The sequence below is a fragment of the Alternaria infectoria genome, assembly GCF_024043175.1.
Source record: "Alternaria infectoria strain BMP 0036 chromosome Unknown scaffold_1, whole genome shotgun sequence".
NCBI classification, from domain to species: domain Eukaryota; kingdom Fungi; phylum Ascomycota; class Dothideomycetes; order Pleosporales; family Pleosporaceae; genus Alternaria; species Alternaria infectoria.
In genome coordinates, this window is record NW_026250690.1 from 1,288,051 (window position 1) to 1,305,740 (window position 17,690).

At 53.5% G+C, this 17,690-nt stretch overlaps 5 protein-coding genes and 1 non-coding gene across 6 annotated transcripts; 3 read left to right on the top strand and 3 right to left on the bottom strand.

The window, feature by feature from the left end:
* Positions 1 to 4,304: 4,304 nt before the first annotated feature.
* Positions 4,305 to 6,586, bottom strand: J4E92_000466 (uncharacterized protein; the record flags this gene model as incomplete). The annotated part of the gene is made up of 4 exons (XM_051491883.1): positions 4,305 to 6,006; positions 6,054 to 6,151; positions 6,202 to 6,400; positions 6,450 to 6,586. The coding sequence occupies 4 exons, from the start codon at positions 6,584 to 6,586 to the stop codon at positions 4,305 to 4,307; spliced, it is 2,136 nt and encodes a 711-aa protein (XP_051357395.1).
* A 562-nt stretch (positions 6,587 to 7,148) lies between these two features.
* On the top strand, positions 7,149 to 8,306 carry J4E92_000467 (uncharacterized protein; the record flags this gene model as incomplete). Its single annotated transcript, XM_051491884.1, has 1 exon — positions 7,149 to 8,306. The coding sequence occupies one exon, from the start codon at positions 7,149 to 7,151 to the stop codon at positions 8,304 to 8,306; it is 1,158 nt and encodes a 385-aa protein (XP_051357396.1).
* A 3,368-nt stretch (positions 8,307 to 11,674) lies between these two features.
* Positions 11,675 to 11,772, top strand: J4E92_000468. The gene has a single exon. It is a non-coding gene; the product is annotated as a tRNA-Val (tRNA).
* Positions 11,773 to 12,899: 1,127 nt separating this feature from the next.
* J4E92_000469 (uncharacterized protein) lies at positions 12,900 to 13,322 on the top strand (the record flags this gene model as incomplete). The annotated part of the gene is made up of 1 exon (XM_051491885.1): positions 12,900 to 13,322. One exon carries the CDS (start codon positions 12,900 to 12,902, stop codon positions 13,320 to 13,322), a length of 423 nt encoding a protein of 140 aa, XP_051357397.1.
* A 411-nt stretch (positions 13,323 to 13,733) lies between these two features.
* On the bottom strand, positions 13,734 to 15,539 carry MDM34 (ERMES complex subunit; the record flags this gene model as incomplete). The annotated part of the gene is made up of 1 exon (XM_051491886.1): positions 13,734 to 15,539. The coding sequence occupies one exon, from the start codon at positions 15,537 to 15,539 to the stop codon at positions 13,734 to 13,736; it is 1,806 nt and encodes a 601-aa protein (XP_051357398.1).
* Positions 15,540 to 16,360: 821 nt separating this feature from the next.
* Positions 16,361 to 16,871, bottom strand: J4E92_000471 (uncharacterized protein; the record flags this gene model as incomplete). The annotated part of the gene is made up of 2 exons (XM_051491887.1): positions 16,361 to 16,545; positions 16,694 to 16,871. 2 exons carry the CDS (start codon positions 16,869 to 16,871, stop codon positions 16,361 to 16,363), a joined length of 363 nt encoding a protein of 120 aa, XP_051357399.1.
* Between the last annotated feature and the right edge of the window lie 819 nt (positions 16,872 to 17,690).

Sequence of the window (17,690 nt, forward strand, 5' to 3'; positions counted from 1 at the left end):
GCTACCACCCTACTGTGCGAATGGGCCGCCTCGGCTTATCAGCCATCTAGGCCCAGCCTCTTCGATATTCTCGATGGAGAAGCCACAACAACAAACACATCGAAGGACGGTGTGATCCCGCGTTCTATGTATATCTGTTGCCTTTATCCAAGCAGCTTGTAACACATTGATTTAATGACGCGTATGTTTTATTTCAACAACGCATCTCTCCGAAGCGCGTGACTGGAATAGAAACAGCCAGTTCCATATGCGACCCACAACCGAGCCTTCTTGATATGCGCTTGGCAAAGTATCAGGACATGGCCTTCTCGGTGGAATTCTTGGTGGCTGGGTTGTCGATATCATGCGGGTGCGTACTGCTGGCTCTATCTCGGCTCAAATGCGCTCGGTCATACATTCACCTTTTTCCGGATCTTACATGCCATTGTTACTGGCGCCGATTTGGCTCACGATACTCGTACATGAATTTTCGGTCCACAAGCTGGTCGAGAGATTGCTCTTGGAAGGCATCAGTACGTGCACCCATATTTGGTCCTAGAATCAGCACTGCATGAGATGCATTGCATTAGAGATTGGGACCATGCGAAGTCGGCCCTTCTGTCAGATGCAGTCCGCCCTACGCTGCAGAAAAAAATAACTTTGAGGCTTGCCTAACTGGAGCTGTGTGCGTACTCCAGTCGCGATACGACTTGTAATTGGCCCTGGGTCACGTTTCACGATCTTAGTAACCTTCTAGCGGCCTTCTGGAAGGAAGCGGTGACCATTGTGCTCGCCCTATGCTCCATGCTTTTTCGCGAACTCGAGTCAAGAGCTCTGACGCAACAGCCTTGCAACTGCATGTACACCGGATACGCTTGCTCTGTTCATGCGCAGTTTCCCATATCGTCATTTCAAGTCTGACTGGAGGACCCTCATCAAGTCATCTCGGCGCGACCGAGTGTCGATTGATGGCAGAATTAACTGATCACGATCTGCAATCTCCTCCGTAAGCCCGTTCGGTGCACGTGAAGTGAACAAAGCGCCGAGCTCAGCCTCCTTTTGGTTGCATCTTCTTCACGTCCTTCTCCTTGCTGCGCATAGCACATCCAGAGCGCTGAACGCGACCACAAACGAGAACCGGAACTACATCCCCATGCGCCACGTGTAGCGTGTAACAGCAGATCGGACTCGAATAATCCCAAAGGACTGGTTTCACGACATTGAACCTAGTACAGCAGCCCCGAAACTTACACAGATATTTCGTCACTCGAAATAGCTTTGGGACCACCACGTACCGCTGATACTTCTGCGCCTTCGGAACATGCGAAGACCTGCGAGCCGACGCATAGCGCATAGTTGTAGTGTATGCGATGCAATTGTCGGTTCGAAGATACCGAGATCTCATGAAACGTTGACATGTTCGAGAAGATGCTCAGACTGGTGTTTCAAGATCGCGTCCCGCATTGACAGCCGGGCGCCTCCAAACTCAAACGATCGAGGCTAACATCTCTCTCGCCAACAGCCTTGTATTTCACCTAGGATCTGGTTGCCTGGGCTCCCTCGTCTTGTTTCAACCTGGTCGTACGACCTGGCAATTATCGACCGGTTGTCGCGCTGGGAGCATCTTGCCAGTCAAAGATGTCACAATACAGTCTCTACAAGCTGCAACATCCTTATGGAATGCCGTTGGTGGGAACGCATCAGGCTTAAGATCAGGGTTTTCTGATTAAAAGCACGTCGCATGCGCGTGCCGCTGAGAACGCCCTCATTGATAACAACAACCGGTGTGCCACTCTTGACATGCGCAGCGGAGGAATGCCCCGGGTTGGAAACCTCGCATTGCGCCGCATGAAGTTTGAACGTTTCGAGATACTCGGACCGCTTGCTCCATTCTGGATGATGAATCGGAAGAGTAGTCGTCAGTGATTGCCTGATTTTGACTGACAACACCATCGCCCGCTCCCAACCACCTGTGTAGCTTGATAACCTTTAACGGCTCAAACCATCTCATCATCGACCCTCACAGTCGGTACAGTCAAACCCCAACATACACTGTAGTGTAGTTCTCATCAGATCTCAACGCTCTTTACCCTATCGGCCCACCTATTGACGCGTCACACTGCGGCTTACTATACATGCGATTGCTACCCAAGATCAGCATCAACCTGCCGTTGTTCTAACTGTCCGCCTTGATCCGAGAGAGATCCAGGCCTCGTAACGACTACTCAAAAGCAAGTGAGGCGTGAAGCGAAACGCAAGTGTGCGGGGAACATAGATGAGCTGGCAGTCATCCCGTTGGCCAATTTTGCTCACAGGATGTTCCTGGTCCACGGGAGGAGCAAGGGAGGCCAACTACCGGGATTGCCAGTGGCCTAAAGCAACTTGTTCTGAAGCAAGCCCAACTTGCGCCTCCAACCAGTCACAGGTTGGACAAGGGTAGTAAACCGCAAGTCCGGCACCAGAGATGACTAGAATACCTGATTGGAAACTTTCTTCGCCACAGACTACTGCAGTGTTGAGGTGGGGGAGTTACTGCCTTGGGCGTTTCGAAGTCACGGACTGCATTGCGATGCACTGGAGGGGAAGCCTCGTCATTACAGTCGTCGGCCTCATTGCCCCGTTACAGAGTCGTCAGTATGAACAGCTGATGCGTGCAGCCATGACCGGCTCCGCGAACCTTTTGTGGTCTCGCCAGACCTGGTGAAGATCAGACTCGCTGGGTGTCAGCTTAATGTGGGCCGCGGAGGGCTTCCCCATACAATGGTGCTCAGGATCGATGACTGATCGCTGAATCCGAGGCGGAAGGGAGGCCCAGCAAGTGCCCATCCGATCCGCACTGGGAGTCGAGATGCTCTGCACAGCGATGCCTTGATCAGAGAGGTCATGAATACCAGCAGTGCCAGCTGTTGACGTACAAGGACGTGTCCTGTCTCGTCTGGAGGACATCCTGATGTTTACTGAGGTCATGGCCACGTCTCCCTAGTCACTACTCTTGTTCTCTGGAGCATTCTCTCTCGCCGGGTACCAGACCAGCTATCCCATCACGGCCCAATGCCTGCGATCAGCACGAACGGGAGATCCAATACGCTTCTAAGAACTAAGGGTAAGACCAGATCATAGTGATCCTACGGCCTCAGTCCTTGCATATCTACGTCCACCATACCTCACTCAAATGATTACTACATAGGATATCCTACCATGGGGCCGCTCACAACACCTCATGGCCGCCGTATCTGCGTCCCACACCTTCCTCGTCCGTCTTCCACACTTCCCTCGCGCCTACCATCGACTTTGGTGCAATTGCTCCGCTGAGCTCAACACCTTGGTTAGACGAATATGAGGTTGATACCTGGGCAAGGAAGCAGAGAACAACGATCGGCAGGCTCGTGCTACGCACACTACTACGGTCTTTCTTGTGAAATGAGAAGCGAATTGAGGGTGCCGCGCAGTGCGTACACAAACGGTGCAGCTACCTCAGGTATGCGAGGCTGCTACAATACTATGATACGTAGAAAATCCAGACGGTGAGATCGTACGCTGTAGAGCTCGCGCTCCACTTGTCGCTGTATGGGCGTTGGGATTTTATAGAGACAGACGTCTCATTTGCATAACGCACGACACATGCGAGACGTCTGTCTCTATACCATCTCAATGCCCATACATCGATAAGTCTGAGCTTGGTCGTCTTTACGGCATATCTCCCCATCGTCTAGAGTGCACTGGTTGAAGATCGATGTCTTGAGCACGTGTACGAACAATAAACTAGCTTGTGAACAACCTTGAAAACTTCTACTGCCATGATGAAATACTTGTTGCGCAGCTGCTTATTTTTCTCCTTTTCCTCATGGACTACTCCGTATGGAGACATTTAACTCCACAATTTAGTAAATGTGCTTGACACTGGTATCTGGCAACAGTATTTGTTTCCATCTCATCTCTGGTGATATCGCGCTGCACGAGCCTTCCGAAACTCGACGGTATACAGCGAGCGAAATTGTGTGGGTATCGGCGCAGATAGTTGACGCATACTAGATGCAATTAAATGGCACTGCGCAACAACGTGTCGCAGGAAGAAGGCGTGTACGTCAGGGTGAGATGACCAATGTCAGAATGATCACTAAAAGTGCTTGTGATGTCGTGTAAGGCCTTGTGGCTGCGGCTTTTTGTTATTGTACTTGCTCTAAGATTTTACACATTGCAACCACAATTACACTTGAAAAAATATTCAACATCAACACCACACCCCGAACCCAGCATCGTAACTCATAAGATCTCATATTTTCGCGCTCATATTTACATCTCGACTTTTTTCTGTAAACAAAACATCACTCCTTCGCCTCCCCCTCCGGCTCCTCAAACTCCACCAACGCAGTCCCCGCCTTGCACAAATCACCTTTACCATGAACAATGCGCTTCACTATCCCATGACTCGGACTTCTGATCACAGTCTCCATCTTCATACTCTCGATAACAACAAGCGCCTGGTCCTTCTTGACCTCCTGACCCTCTTCGACTTCCACTCTGAGGACCTTGCACGGCATGGGTGCAAGGACGCTGTTGGCCACGTCCTTGACGCCGAGCGCCTTCTTTGTCCACTCTGGCATGGCGAGTTTGAGGCGGTACTGGCGGCCGAGGTGGAAGAGGGTGAGGCGGTCTTCGTCGCGGATGAAGGTTGTTGCTAGGCGGGTGTGGGGGTAGAAGGACGTGAGTGTGTTGTTGGAAGGGGAGAAGGTGGATGTGACGTTGCTGTATGTCTTGTCGCCGACGCTGATGTCGAATTGCTGGGGGCTGGCTTGTCGGATGCTGACTTTTGTTGCTGTGGCTTCGCCCTTGCCGTCGGCGGGGGTCTCGACGAGGTTGAACTCGCGCTGTTGGTACGAGCTGCTGAAGCCGAATCCTACGGCTGTCACGGGCGGTCCGGTCCATACGTCTCCTCTCGATGATGAGATCTCTTGTAGCGCAAGGCCAAGGGCGGCTTGTGCGTAGACTTCTGGTGCTGGGGCTTTGGGTGTGAAGAGCTCGGCGTGGTGTTTTTGGATGTATCCTGTTTCTACGTCGCCAGCGACGAAGTCGGGAGATACGCACATGCGCTTGATGAACTCGATGTTTGTTATAGGGCCTGCGACTTCGTACTCTTCTAGGGCGGCCCGAAGCTTCTGGATTGCAGCCTCGCGTGTCGGACCTTGAACGATGAGTTTGGAGATCATGGGGTCGTAGTGAGAGGAGACTTCGTCACCAGCAATGAAACCAGAGTCGATACGAACGGTGGACGTGGGGGTCGGTGTCTTCAGGTGGAGCAAAAGACCAGAGTCAGGAATGAAGTTCATGTCTGGGTTCTCGGCGTAGATGCGCGCTTCGATAGCATGACCCCTCTCCTTGATCCTCTGTTCAATCTCCTGTTGGGTAAGAGGTAGCTTCCCGCCCTCGGCAACGATAAGTTGCCATCTTACAAGATCCTCACCAGTCACCATTTCTGTGACAGGGTGTTCGACTTGCAATCTTGTGTTCATCTCCATGAAGAAGAATTCGCCCGTCTCGTTGTCAAAGATGAACTCGACTGTGCCCGCTCCTTCGTATCCAACTGCAAGTGCAGCTTGTCTCGCCTTCTCCCAGATGTCCTGCCTGATGGCCTCATCCAGATGCGGTGCTGGTGACTCTTCCAGGATCTTCTGATGCCGGCGTTGTATGCTGCAGTCTCTCTCTCCAAGCGCAACGCAGTTGCCATGCTTGTCGGCGAAGACCTGGACTTCGATGTGACGAGGCGTGGTGATGTACTTTTCCACCAGCATGACTTCGTCGCCGAAAGAGTTCCGCGCCTCTGATTTTGCCGACGCGAGTTGGTCGAAGAACTCGGCTTCGGTGTTGACGATGCGCATGCCCTTGCCGCCGCCGCCCTTGACGGCTTTCAGGAGTACAGGGTAGCCGATGCTCGCGGCCTGCTCTTTGAGGTAGGCTGGGTCTTGTTCTGAACCGTGGTAGCCTGGGATACAGGGAACGCCAGCTTTGGTCATGATGTCCTTTGACTCACTTCTATGTGTTAGTCACGACGTCTACGGTATATGCTGATCACCTACCTCTTGCTACCCATAGACTCGATTGCTTGCCATGGCGGTCCAATGAATGTGAGGCCAGCGTCTGTGCATTTTCTTGCGAATGTAGGGTTCTCGCTCAGCTATCTTCCTGTTAGCCTTATTCCACCTCATCGTGCATATGAGCTCTTACAAAGCCGTAGCCCGGATGTATGCCCTGGCATCCTTGCTCTTTCGCGATTTGTATTATACGGTCTCCATCAAGATATGCGGAGGGGTCCCCGAGGTTTACGGCGTAGGGTGAGCTCAGCGCATGTTGCGATCGAGCATCTGGGTCGGTAAAGAGGGTCGTGGTCTTGATGCCGTATTCTGAAGCTGTTCTTCCAACTCGTCTGAAATCGTGTTAGTTATGAAAGCGTGAAATTCCGTCGGGGATCTCACAGTGCAATCTCTCCGCGATTCGCTATGAGGACAGAAGTAAGCGGTTTGGCAGCGGGCGCAATGGTAGAGTTGTAGCGGGCGCCATTGGTAGCAAGAAGCTGGCGCGAGAGGTGAGTGGACTTTCTAAAGGCACGCATGGTCACAAATGGGTATATGGAGCAAAAAGATTGATTGAACAGCTACAGAAGCACTTTGTTCGTGGCATGGCGGAAGGAAGTTTGGGGAGCCTCGGTGTTGTTAAGCCGCGTGGAGCCGTTCGCGGGGAAGGCGCGCTTCGTGTTTACTGTAGCAAACAGTTGCGGAAGTCGCATCTCGGGTCCCTCGATAGGGAAGGAGCATACGGCGACATCTGGAGTTGCACCGGCAGTCACACATGCCGAGTTGCCTTCTCTCGGCTGGTCTTGACTCTCTCGAATTGGTGGCTTGGGGTTGCGCTGATGACCACCGTGCACTCAGGGAGGAGAGGAGCGCTCTGCACGCCCGCGTCATACCCTTACTCACCCCGACTGCGCGACCTCGACTCGACCCTACGCCCCAACCACGCAGGAGCGCAATCACGTCGTCACCTCTGCCATCACCTCTTTCATCACCCCACCTTTCGCGCCACGAAACTGTATGGTCGCGCATCGCATCGCAAACGACGTCCTCGACCGCACTCAGCGCATGTGATCGCATACACGACCACCGGTCCTACCCAACATGAGCGATTACGACGATGACTACGATGATTACGAAGGTGACTTCTTCTATGTCGAAGACGAATACATGGCCGCCGACGACCTTGCAGAGCACGCCGTCGCCTCACCACCACCAGCAACATGCGGCGACGAGGACATGGAAGACGACTGGGATCGCTTCGACTACTTCAACGACCTCGAGTACGCGTCGGATGGCTACGATGATACCAAGTTCCAGGCGCTTGATGTCAAGGGCGCAAAAGCAGGCTTGAAGAGGAAGCGGGCAGTGAAGAGCGCACCAGCCAGGAAGAGATTGGCCAAGGATAGCGTGAACACACAGTCAGAGGCAACACCGCTGGGACATTCGCCTATAGTTTGGCGCTCACAAGCGAGCCGTGGGATCAAGCCCAAGACCCTCGACGACAACGCGCAACCATATGCTTTGTTCAAGAACTGGAGGGAGAAGCTCGCAGACATACCAGAATGGGCGAAAGGCTCACCACCGAGCTCACCAGGAGCGCTGTCTTCACGGCCGGGCAAAGGAAAGGCAAAGATGGCCTTTGTCACGGAGCCCGCCTCGCCTCCATACGACGATGACGATGACGTCGACGACGAAGGTGACAATGGCATGGACCAAGGAGAAGACGGCATACCACAGGACGCGCTATTGGCAGCATTGCAACGGCAACTCGCTGCTACTGGCGGACCGCTCACCGGCATGGACCCCCAACAGCTGCTCGAGTTTGCGATGCGCATGGCAACAGACAATGACGCGGGTGATGATATCGCAGGCGAGATGGCAGAGGCAATGCTAGGTGGGGAAGAGGACGAAGACGATGCGGAAGCAGAAGAGAAGCTTCTTTCGTGGGTAGCCCAACAGCGCAACGGGAAGAACGGAGAGACCACTGCGGAAGAAGAGGACGACACGATGGAAGGGACAACGCAACAGCCCCCATCACCGCCTTCATCCGACCTCAAACGCAGCGTTCATGTCGCCGAGACCAACACAAGCAAGTCCTCTCTTAAGCGGAAGGCAGAAGACGAGCCTACCGTCGAAGGCTCTACAAAGGTGCTCAAGAAGAAGGCGACAAGGTCGTTTGATGCGCCCACAGCAGCAAGTCAAGCCAAAGCCGCTCCATCGCGACCAACGACACGATCGAAAGCTGGGAAGCGCAAGTGAATACGGCCTGCATGATTGATCGCGGACAACAGGAGCATCGGCTTGCGTCATTGGCGCATGTTTGACTACGGGTTTTCTCTTCTTTCTTTCTTTCTTGCATACGACACTTGTATACTACTTCCACGAAGAACGAGATGATATGAGATATGGGGGAATTGGCTGGCTATCGCCGCAGCCTCTGCGATATGTAAGGCATGTCGCTTCTACGTATGGATAGCACAGCCTAACTTTCTCACAAAATGGCATGAGACCCCGCCGATGAGTGTCCTATTGACTTTCCGTATGAGTGAGAATTTTGACCTTTGGAGTATCAAACTTCGCGGGAGGCGTTCACAGAGGTTTTGAACAATCTAACAAGATAGGATTTGCTGTTTCTTGCATGCACCTATGCCTCATGATACACAACCATTCGCCTTCCACCGATTAAAACACCTCATCTAGAACAACATGCCCAGCTCATTAGAATCAAACCCCATACCCTCAAACCCCAGCCCCTGAGCATTCCACCCCATATCCAGCGGCAAAAACCCATTCCACAACGCCGCATCATCCGCCGGCGCATTCCCCCCACCCCCACCCACCGCAAACTCATTAACAGCGCCCAAATCCGTCCACCCAAAATCGCCCATCTGCTCCGTCAGCGCCGGGCTCTCCCCCGTCCCATTACTACTCGCCTGCGGACTCGCTCCCACAATAGGATGCTGAGGGAAACCATTCTGGTCAACCGGATTACTGGCAATATGCGTGCCTGGGTGGCGGAACGATGAGCGACTGGCTTTATCTTTCTTTGGTACTTTTGCCCAGAGGAGTTTGAGGAGTTGTGAGTAGCGGGAGCCGGGGTGCTGGATGCCAGCGCCGGCTCCTACGGCGCTGCGCTCGAGGCGGGCGACGGTTTCGTTGATCATGGCGCGGATGGCGCGGTCTTCGTCTGCGCTTATGACGCCGGTGCAGCGGGCGCGGTAGAGGAAGACGCCCGCGTAGACGAGGTAGAGGTAGTATCTCAATGGCATGAACCGTAGGGAACGTTCTGGATCGACAAAGTTGTTCACGGTAGTCAGGATAGCTTTTGCGGCGTCGAGCCCTTCGTAGATGAAGCGCGCGTCACCTACTGCGCCGACGTTGTTTACGAAGACGCGCTGGGGCACTTGCATGCGGCCGTTTGCCATGGTGGCTGGTGTGCCGACTACGGGGTCGGTGGATGTGGATGAGGAGGGCAGTGCGCGCAGGACGGTGGCTTGGAAGGCGAAGGCGTTGGTGTAGAGACGCAGGTAGTCGTATGACATGAGTAGACATGCTTTGAGCGGTGGGGAACATGTCAACGTGCCCCAGACGCTCTTCCACCCATAGATCGCTGACCGGAAATCGTCGATGAATTTGATGTAGCTGCCGCTCATCTGCGATCGGAAACTCGAACTGGGGTTTGAATACAAGGTATCGTGGACGTTGCTGAAGAGCTGCGTGAGTTCGAGGTTTGCCTGGAAGATGGAAGCATGGTCCTCTTCGTTCGGGCTCTTGGGGATCAACGATGGGTAATCCTCTCTTCGCAGCGTTGTCAGCGGTCCAGGTCCACGCGACCAGAACGCTTTCCCGATTCTGATGCTAATATGACGGTCAGACACATATGCCGCCGTCCAAATGAGGCGCTTGCGATGATGGTCCGGATCCTTGCCCTGATCCACGAAGCGGAACGAGTACCGATCGAGAGCAAGGAAGTACGCGATCCTCAGAGCAAGACCAACATGCATCCAGCTCTCCTTGTCCTCCTCTCCCTTTCCAACCTTGCCAGAACCACGCTGTGTATACGGCGCCCACTCAGCGAGCAGAAGGAGAGCCTCTACTGCCTCGATTCCGGCATCGCCTCCCGCTGCCAACGTCGAGACAAGGCTCTTCATGTGCTCGGAACAGGCTTCGTAGATGTGCGGTTCGTCGACGAGGTCTTTAGAAGCGATGAGGAGGATGGCTGTGAGGAGGTGTTTCTCGTTGTTCACCATGTCGGATAGGCGCGATGTTTCGAAGGCGTGCGCTGGCGCGAGTGGGTAGTATGGATGGTACTGCTGTTGGAAGCGTACGAGCAGCTGGCATAGAGAATGCACGGTGAGTATTCCTCGATCTAGTAACGGATATGAGAAGGACAGCGGCGCAGGCATGCTGAGAGATGACCCTCGCGCGTGTCCTATGCTGTTGTTTCTACCCGTCCCGTTGATCTCGTCATTCGAGCTCGATTCTCCAGCAACCCTTGCGAGTATGCCCAGCGCATCCGACGGGTTCTGCAAGTTTGAAAAGGGCAGTTCATCGGTATTCGAGGAGCCAGAGCGTGATGCTTGGAGCTCTTCGCCGAAAGGCTGTACGCCCGGGTCTTGCGACCATGTTGTTCCGAGATTTCCCAGCGTGTGAAAGCTTCCTTCGGGAGCGTTATTCGCCAGCGATGGGAGCGGCTGTTGTGGTAGCGATTCAGATTGCGACTGCGATTCATCGACGCGTTTCTTCTTGCGCTCGCGTCTTCCGCCGCGGTTGCTGCCGCCTAGTACGCACTCGAGGTTGTCGCGCTTGCACCTTAGGCATGGTATCGAGTTGTCGGAGTCGCTGCAACGCCACGTTAGATTAACATACAATATGCAAGCAAATTCGGCGTCGCGACGTAAACTGCAGAAAATCTCCACGCGCAAACCTCAATCGAAGCAAGCTCCAAATCGCCGACGCGCAAACAAACAAGAAACCTCAGCCACTTACAGCAAACACCGACTCTTCCTCTTCCTGCAGTTCAAACACGCAATCTGCGTCCTCTTGATCTTCGAAGCTTCGTCCTCATCCGGGTTGGTGGCCGCCTGCGCGCCAGCAGGCTGTTGTGGGGCATTTGCTTCCATGCCTCATCTCGAAGCAATGCGTCGTGTCGGTGTTTGAAGCGGTCGGGAATTGTGGGCACCTTAACAAAACGCGGGGACGGCAACGCTGGCATCGGTTATTGCTGGTATCGGGCCGAAGTCGTGAGCGGACATGGGCTTTTCTGTTCTCAAGGTCATCCCATGGTTTGCGGATCGTGGCAAGGGTTGGACATGGTTTGCTGATCTTCAAGATCCAGCTGCACTGGAAACGTAGTGATTATAATGGTAATGATGGCGTTTGGTGTTCTTGTCCGCCCAGGTAAAGGTAGGTTCGTGATCGCGCACCGCCGGCCCCTGACCCAACCACGTCTGCTCAGTGACATGTATTTCCCCACTCTGACCGTAGAACGCTTAGCTTTTCGGCCCAAAGATCAAAGTCCACTTCTTCATCGTCGTCGTCGCGTCTTGTAAAAATCGTACCACGCAAAAGCGTATTTTTTGACTTGGTACATATTTTAGTCTTTTTGGCCAAAGTTCATCAAGCAAGGCTCGTTGGTGTAGTTGGTTATCACGTCAGTCTAACAAAGGCCCTCAAAAGCCCGTTAGTACACTGAAGGTCCGGAGTTCAAACCTCCGATGAGTCATCGCCCCCGGGCTTTTGAGAAACACGTTTTGGGAACAAAGCACTTGAGGTCTTCGGGTCATTCTTTTTTGCCAATCTAAGCTCCTGTAGTTGGGACGTTGTGAGTTAGCAGACTTTTTGCCCATCTGTAGCTAATAGCGGGAACATCGTTATTCTGAGTTTACTGTAGGATGCAAGATGGTACTGCCTCAAACTATATCCTGTAGTCTCGATCTTTGCGCTAGTCTTTCCGGACACTGGAGACCTGTCAAACATGAAAGAACGGTTGCCCTTTCGCAGTGAATCTGACGTCTGGTTTCTAGGTGAATCAGTGTCTCCTTCCTTGCGTTTCGCACATCAGTATTCCCTTCTTTTCATTTCGTACAACATCCGGTGGTACACCATCCGAAGACACATCATCCGAAAGGCACAACATCCGAACGTCGCATGCAAGGCACCGATCTTGTTCAGATTGGCAGGCTCCAGTTATATAGCCGCTACTGTTCTGGTCATCGCATTTTCACATGCGCGTAGGTAGCTGTCTATTCTTTGATAATTCTCGCTATCGCGTCTACGCCCCAAGTCGCGTGTTACGTGCAATACCGCAACAACCGTCTACTGCAGCAACACGATTCAGTCCTCGTCATATATCACCAAGACACGTATCAGTATATGCGACTTTTGCCTCGATCTTTACCACGCTAGACCGTCGTCGGCCCTATAGCGGCGTAGGTGACGCTCTAAGGATAATCTTGGAACCTTCCACGATTAGGACCCATAGCTTTCGAAATCAACCGGTAGTAACCGACGGTAACTCACTAGGTGATGAATAGGCGATACAGACGTATGATTTGGTAAGGCGGTCTAGTGGCGATTATTCAGCTTTCTGTCGGATGGTTACTACAGTAGAACAGTTGTGATATAAAGACGTAGCTGCTCGCGATCGTTACTCATATCTCCTCATTACAACATCAATTTCGAGGTTGTCAATTCTATCTCTAGATCGTAGTTGCAATCTACATCGTCTTTTGTCCGCAAAAAGAAACATTTCCATCCAGCAAGGAACCTGCACTAATTCCAAACAACGTAACGAACCCCATCCCACAGTCTCTCAGCACCTACCAATTCTAATCACTCACCTCACAGACAATGTCCTCCGCCCTCCTCCCCCACCTGACCCGCTTTACGGAGTTCATAAACAGCGGCGACGTCGCCATCGGAAAAGAAGTCATCTCACCTAACGCGACCTTCCACGTCCCCTTCGGCGGCCCTCCTCTCCAAGGTCTTGACGGCTACCTCCAAATCCTGGGCATGATGCGCAGCGCCTTCCCCGACATCCAATGGACGATCAAAGAAACCATTGCCGAGGGCGACAAAATCGTATGTCGCTTCGAAACACGCGGTACACATAACGGACCTTTTATGGGCGTTGCCCCTACTGGAAAGAGCATTTGCATGACAGCGCTCAACATCTATCGGTTTGAGAACGGCCAGATTGTGGAGGAGTTGGGACAGCCTGATATTTTTGGACTGATGGTGCAGATTGGTGCTATTCCTGTGCCAGGACCTTGACGGTTGTGAAATAGAGTAATGAGAAAAGATGTCAAGTACACCAAATATGGTCTTGTGAAGATGAGAGTGATTTGATATATACTCTTCTTAGCGACGCATACGTCGCCTTCGGTAATGAGATTAGTAGTCTGATATGTAAAAGCGACGACACTGTATCGCGCTTGCCCCTTCGTTCTCCATGGCTCTTCTATGCACCGCTCATTATGTTTAGAGCCCCACTAACCCCCCTAGTTATATACTCAAGTTGATCCAACGGCAACGAGCTTTTCCCAATCCTGATACGCCAATGCTAACAAGCAGTTTGATAGACAAAAGAAACAACAAGTGATGGACAAAAATAACATGCAAGAACTAATATGTACGAAGACGGTACGTCGTGAAAATCTTCATGGCTCATAACTTCATCATTGCTTACGCAACGTAAGCGGGCGGTGCTTCGATCTCATCGTCGCTCTGCCAAAAGCCTCCTGTGGGTGCTGTCTTCGTCCGGGTGTGAGACGGTCGCCGAGATGATCGGTCCTTTTCTTCTTGGACCTTGCGAGCAATCTCCTGCGCCATCTTCGTCATCCATGCTTGTTCGAGTATGCCGCCGGAGCTGGCCATGACGTCAGCGTTCGGTGGGGAAGATGTGCGCGGCGGCGAGCAGAGGGCTGAGAGCGATGAGACTTTGTCAAAGGACAGGGAGCGGAGGAGCGGCGAGGTCGATTGCTGTGCTTGGCGTAGCTTGTTGCGCGACAGCGGCGGACGTCTGGAAGAGGTGTGTGATATGAATGGGTCTTCGAGGTGAGCGGCTGGTGGGGTCTTTTGCTTCGATTTGCCAGGCTTCGATGACTCTGAGAGGACTGGCGCAGGGGCGAGAAGAGGGCCAAAAGCAGGAGGTTCTTCGGGTATCCGTTTCGGCGTACCGATGTCCAGACTGCCACGTCTACTCTCAAAGCGCATGCCAGGTTGTGCGGGGCTTGTTGGTGGGGTAGCGAGTTCCTCCTCTGCCTCTCTTTCCTCGGGTATGACGCTCGATGTCTCGGAGGCGTATGCGCTGGGCAACGGTGTGTTGGCCCCTGTGGAGACGCCGGAGTCGACGCCGTCCTTCTTGCGTAGATCAACAACGCGCTTCTTCCGTTTCCGCATGCCACCTGTGCGTGAGCGACTTGAGCCAAGACTGAGCCCCGCCGATGTCGAGTACGCTGATGCCATGGTGGGTCGCGAGCTCAGCGTCTCGTTGCCTGTGCTGCCAGACGCGACTGACGAAGCGCCAGACTTGAGACTGCCAAACGTCGACTGTATCCTTGACAAACTGCCTTGTGTGAGTGCGGGTGTCGCAGCACCAGACTCGGGCCTATCTGGGTGACCTGCCCACGCTCGGAAGACGGCATCGCGAATGCCAGGTGTGAAGAGGGAAAGGGTTCGTTGCGATTCGGAGAGGGCGGCTAGGCGAAGGATGTTCTTCTGGGAGAAGGAGGCGTGGATCTCGCCAGAGTCGAGCGACAAGGCCGAGATCTGGGCTTCGTCGAGTGGGTTGCCGAACGCATCGACGGCGTCTTGTGGTGGCGATGCGAGGGGATCGATGGCTGCGGTGGTATCGTTGGCGCTCTCTAGCCGCTCTTCTGTTTCGATTTCCTGGTACTCGGGCGACAGCATGCGGAGTGACAACCTGTGAATGATAGCTGGCAAATCTTCCATGAACAAGACACGCAATTGGCCCTCGATCTCCTTTTGCAGGTAGTCGCGCACAAAGGGGATTGAGTCAAACGTCGACGAGACCTTGAGCGAATCCAGAGGGTCGTTCCTGAAGACCAGCGTCAAGCCCTTCTGTTTGGAGAAGACCAAGATGACGAAACCAGACAGTCGGATATTAGACAGTGTAATTTGCAACGGTATAGTCAAGCCCGATGACGCTGCCAGCGGCTGCGGTGACGCAAAGTCTGGCTTGTTGGAGAGATACGTCTTCAGCGGATTTGCCTGGACTTTTGTTTTGAGCGTCAGAAACGCGTCGCCCGCATACGACATCTTGAAGATGCCCCTGAACCGGTCCTCAGCCAAGTCTCCAATCTCCAGTATCTCGAGCTCGGGCGGGGTGGTGCCGAGATTGAGCTCGGTGACGATGATGTCGTCGACGATGATGGGCGGCTTGGGCGACTTGTTGAGGGCCGTCGTCAGCATGTCGCGCGCCCTCGACGTGTCGGCTATCAGCGGCGACCAGTTGAAGTTGAAGGCCATGGTGGGTGGTTGATGCGTGGAGCGTCGACGTGGTTACCGCGCGGGTGTTGGGGATTGGCAGATGATGCTGCTGTCGCGTGCATTCGCCATGCGATCACACGAGGCCAATTCTGGGGGGTGGGCGTGTTTCGGACGGGACGGGCGGGGTGACGGGCGGGCAGTGAATATTGCGGGCGGTGTGGGCAGGTATAGATGGGCGTGTCGTGGTGGAGAGAGCGTGGGAGCACATGCGGCACTCGAGGGGATTTTCCGGGTGAAAGGTACCGACGTCAAGGATGATGCCGCCAACTTTTTACACAACCGCTCGTCGGCCGTGCGCAGACAGCACCCGCCCCTCGCATCCGGTTTAGTCTACCTGAACATCGCGACTGGCGGTGAAGAGCCTGGAGCCGTTGTATGCACGTCTACGTTACAGACTAGCATCCCGCTGCGAGTGATTCGCTGCCACCACTGCCACCTTGATCGACAAGTTTCAAAAAGCCCTACGTCTAGCCACATGTCAACACAATATGCTTCCATGGCACCCGTTTGGCCTGTCAGGTACTAATTTCCCCATCTTCGCTATAGCCCAGCTACCCCAGCAGCTCCACGCCGTCGAGTAGGAAATTGCCCAATTATAGCAGCGGCCGATTGTTTGAATCACCATCCGAGCTTTGGCAGGCAGATCTGCCGTGCGCGGGTACATCATCTGTAGTCGTGAAATTTGTTTTCATGCATCCGTCGTTATCGCAGGTGGTTGGTACACGTGGATGACCTGGCGACCTTGGAACTGAGACAACACACACATTCCTTCAGTCACGCGCATCCTGATACTCGGCCCATTACAACGCTGCGCCTTGATCTTCCTTGAGCAGCTTCTCCACAGCGTCGACCTTGTCCTTGAATCCTTGCTTTTTGTCGGTCCTGCTCCCCACACGAATATCGCTCTGAATCCTCACAATCCCATTCTGATGCAACATCGCATGGCATTGCCCTATGACCCGCATAACGTCGTCCCACGAGCCCTCTAACCATAATTAGCATGCACATTCAAGAATGTTCCATATACCCCTCCACCTTCCAAGCCATCAGGCCCGCATACCGGCCGAGAAGAGGGTTGGCTCGCACGCGAGAGCGTACAGAATTCAGAAGGTGGGGTGTGTGCAGGCACATACCAACTGTTGTCCCCGCGGAATGCATCGAATAATCCAAGCCGCTTTTCTTGAGGAGCCGCTGCACTTCCGCGACTTCCTTGGATACTGATGCTGTGGGGGTGCCCAGGGGGATCAGACAAAAGTCTGCAATGCACGCTGGCGGGGTCGCAAGATTGGTGAGGTCGTCCGAGGCTGACATGATGTAGTTCCGTTATTGCAGCTGTGGGGTATATGCAAAAGGAAAGTCTTGAAACAAACGGTCGTTGAGTGAGTCCGGATATGGGTGACGTCCGAGTTCCGTGTTCGTCGGACCTTCATGACTCCAGCACCGAGCTCGCTGCCCTGCCCGAACACCAACAGGCCGATGCAAACAGAAAACCTACTCCAACCAATTGTTTGATGTATCCATTGTAAGCGATGTGAGATTTCGGCTTCTCAGATTGAGCGTAGGGGTAGACTTTACACATGCCAGCTGCCAACCACTATCTCTAGACATTGCGACATGTTCGGCTCCCATCAGGACATACATACAATACCATAGGAACTTCTAAAATTTAATCCATCTTCAAATCTGTGAAGAAGGCTCACTCTTACCATCAGCCTGGCAAACAACCCACCACCACGCGACCCCAACAACTCCACGCCAGCACACCCACCCGTCACACCCGTGGACCACCACGCAAACGACATGTCGCATCCCGTTTCCCAAGCAAGCACCTAACAATCTAGGTACTCTGTCGCTGCTACTCTCCCGCAATCCTCCACCATGTCACCCCGTTTCACCCCCCTCATACCCCTTACATAGCCACGAGAATACCTAGGCTCATCACAACACTGACAAGATATCTCGGCAACAATGTCGGCATCCACAAAAACCGGTGGCGACCCTCCGATAATCATATCGATGGGCCCCGCCACTACTATCGTGACTACCATAAACGCGACACCCACAACCCCAACTGATCTGGAGACTTTTCCCATAGTCACGAGACCGGATCCTATCACTATAGTACCCTCG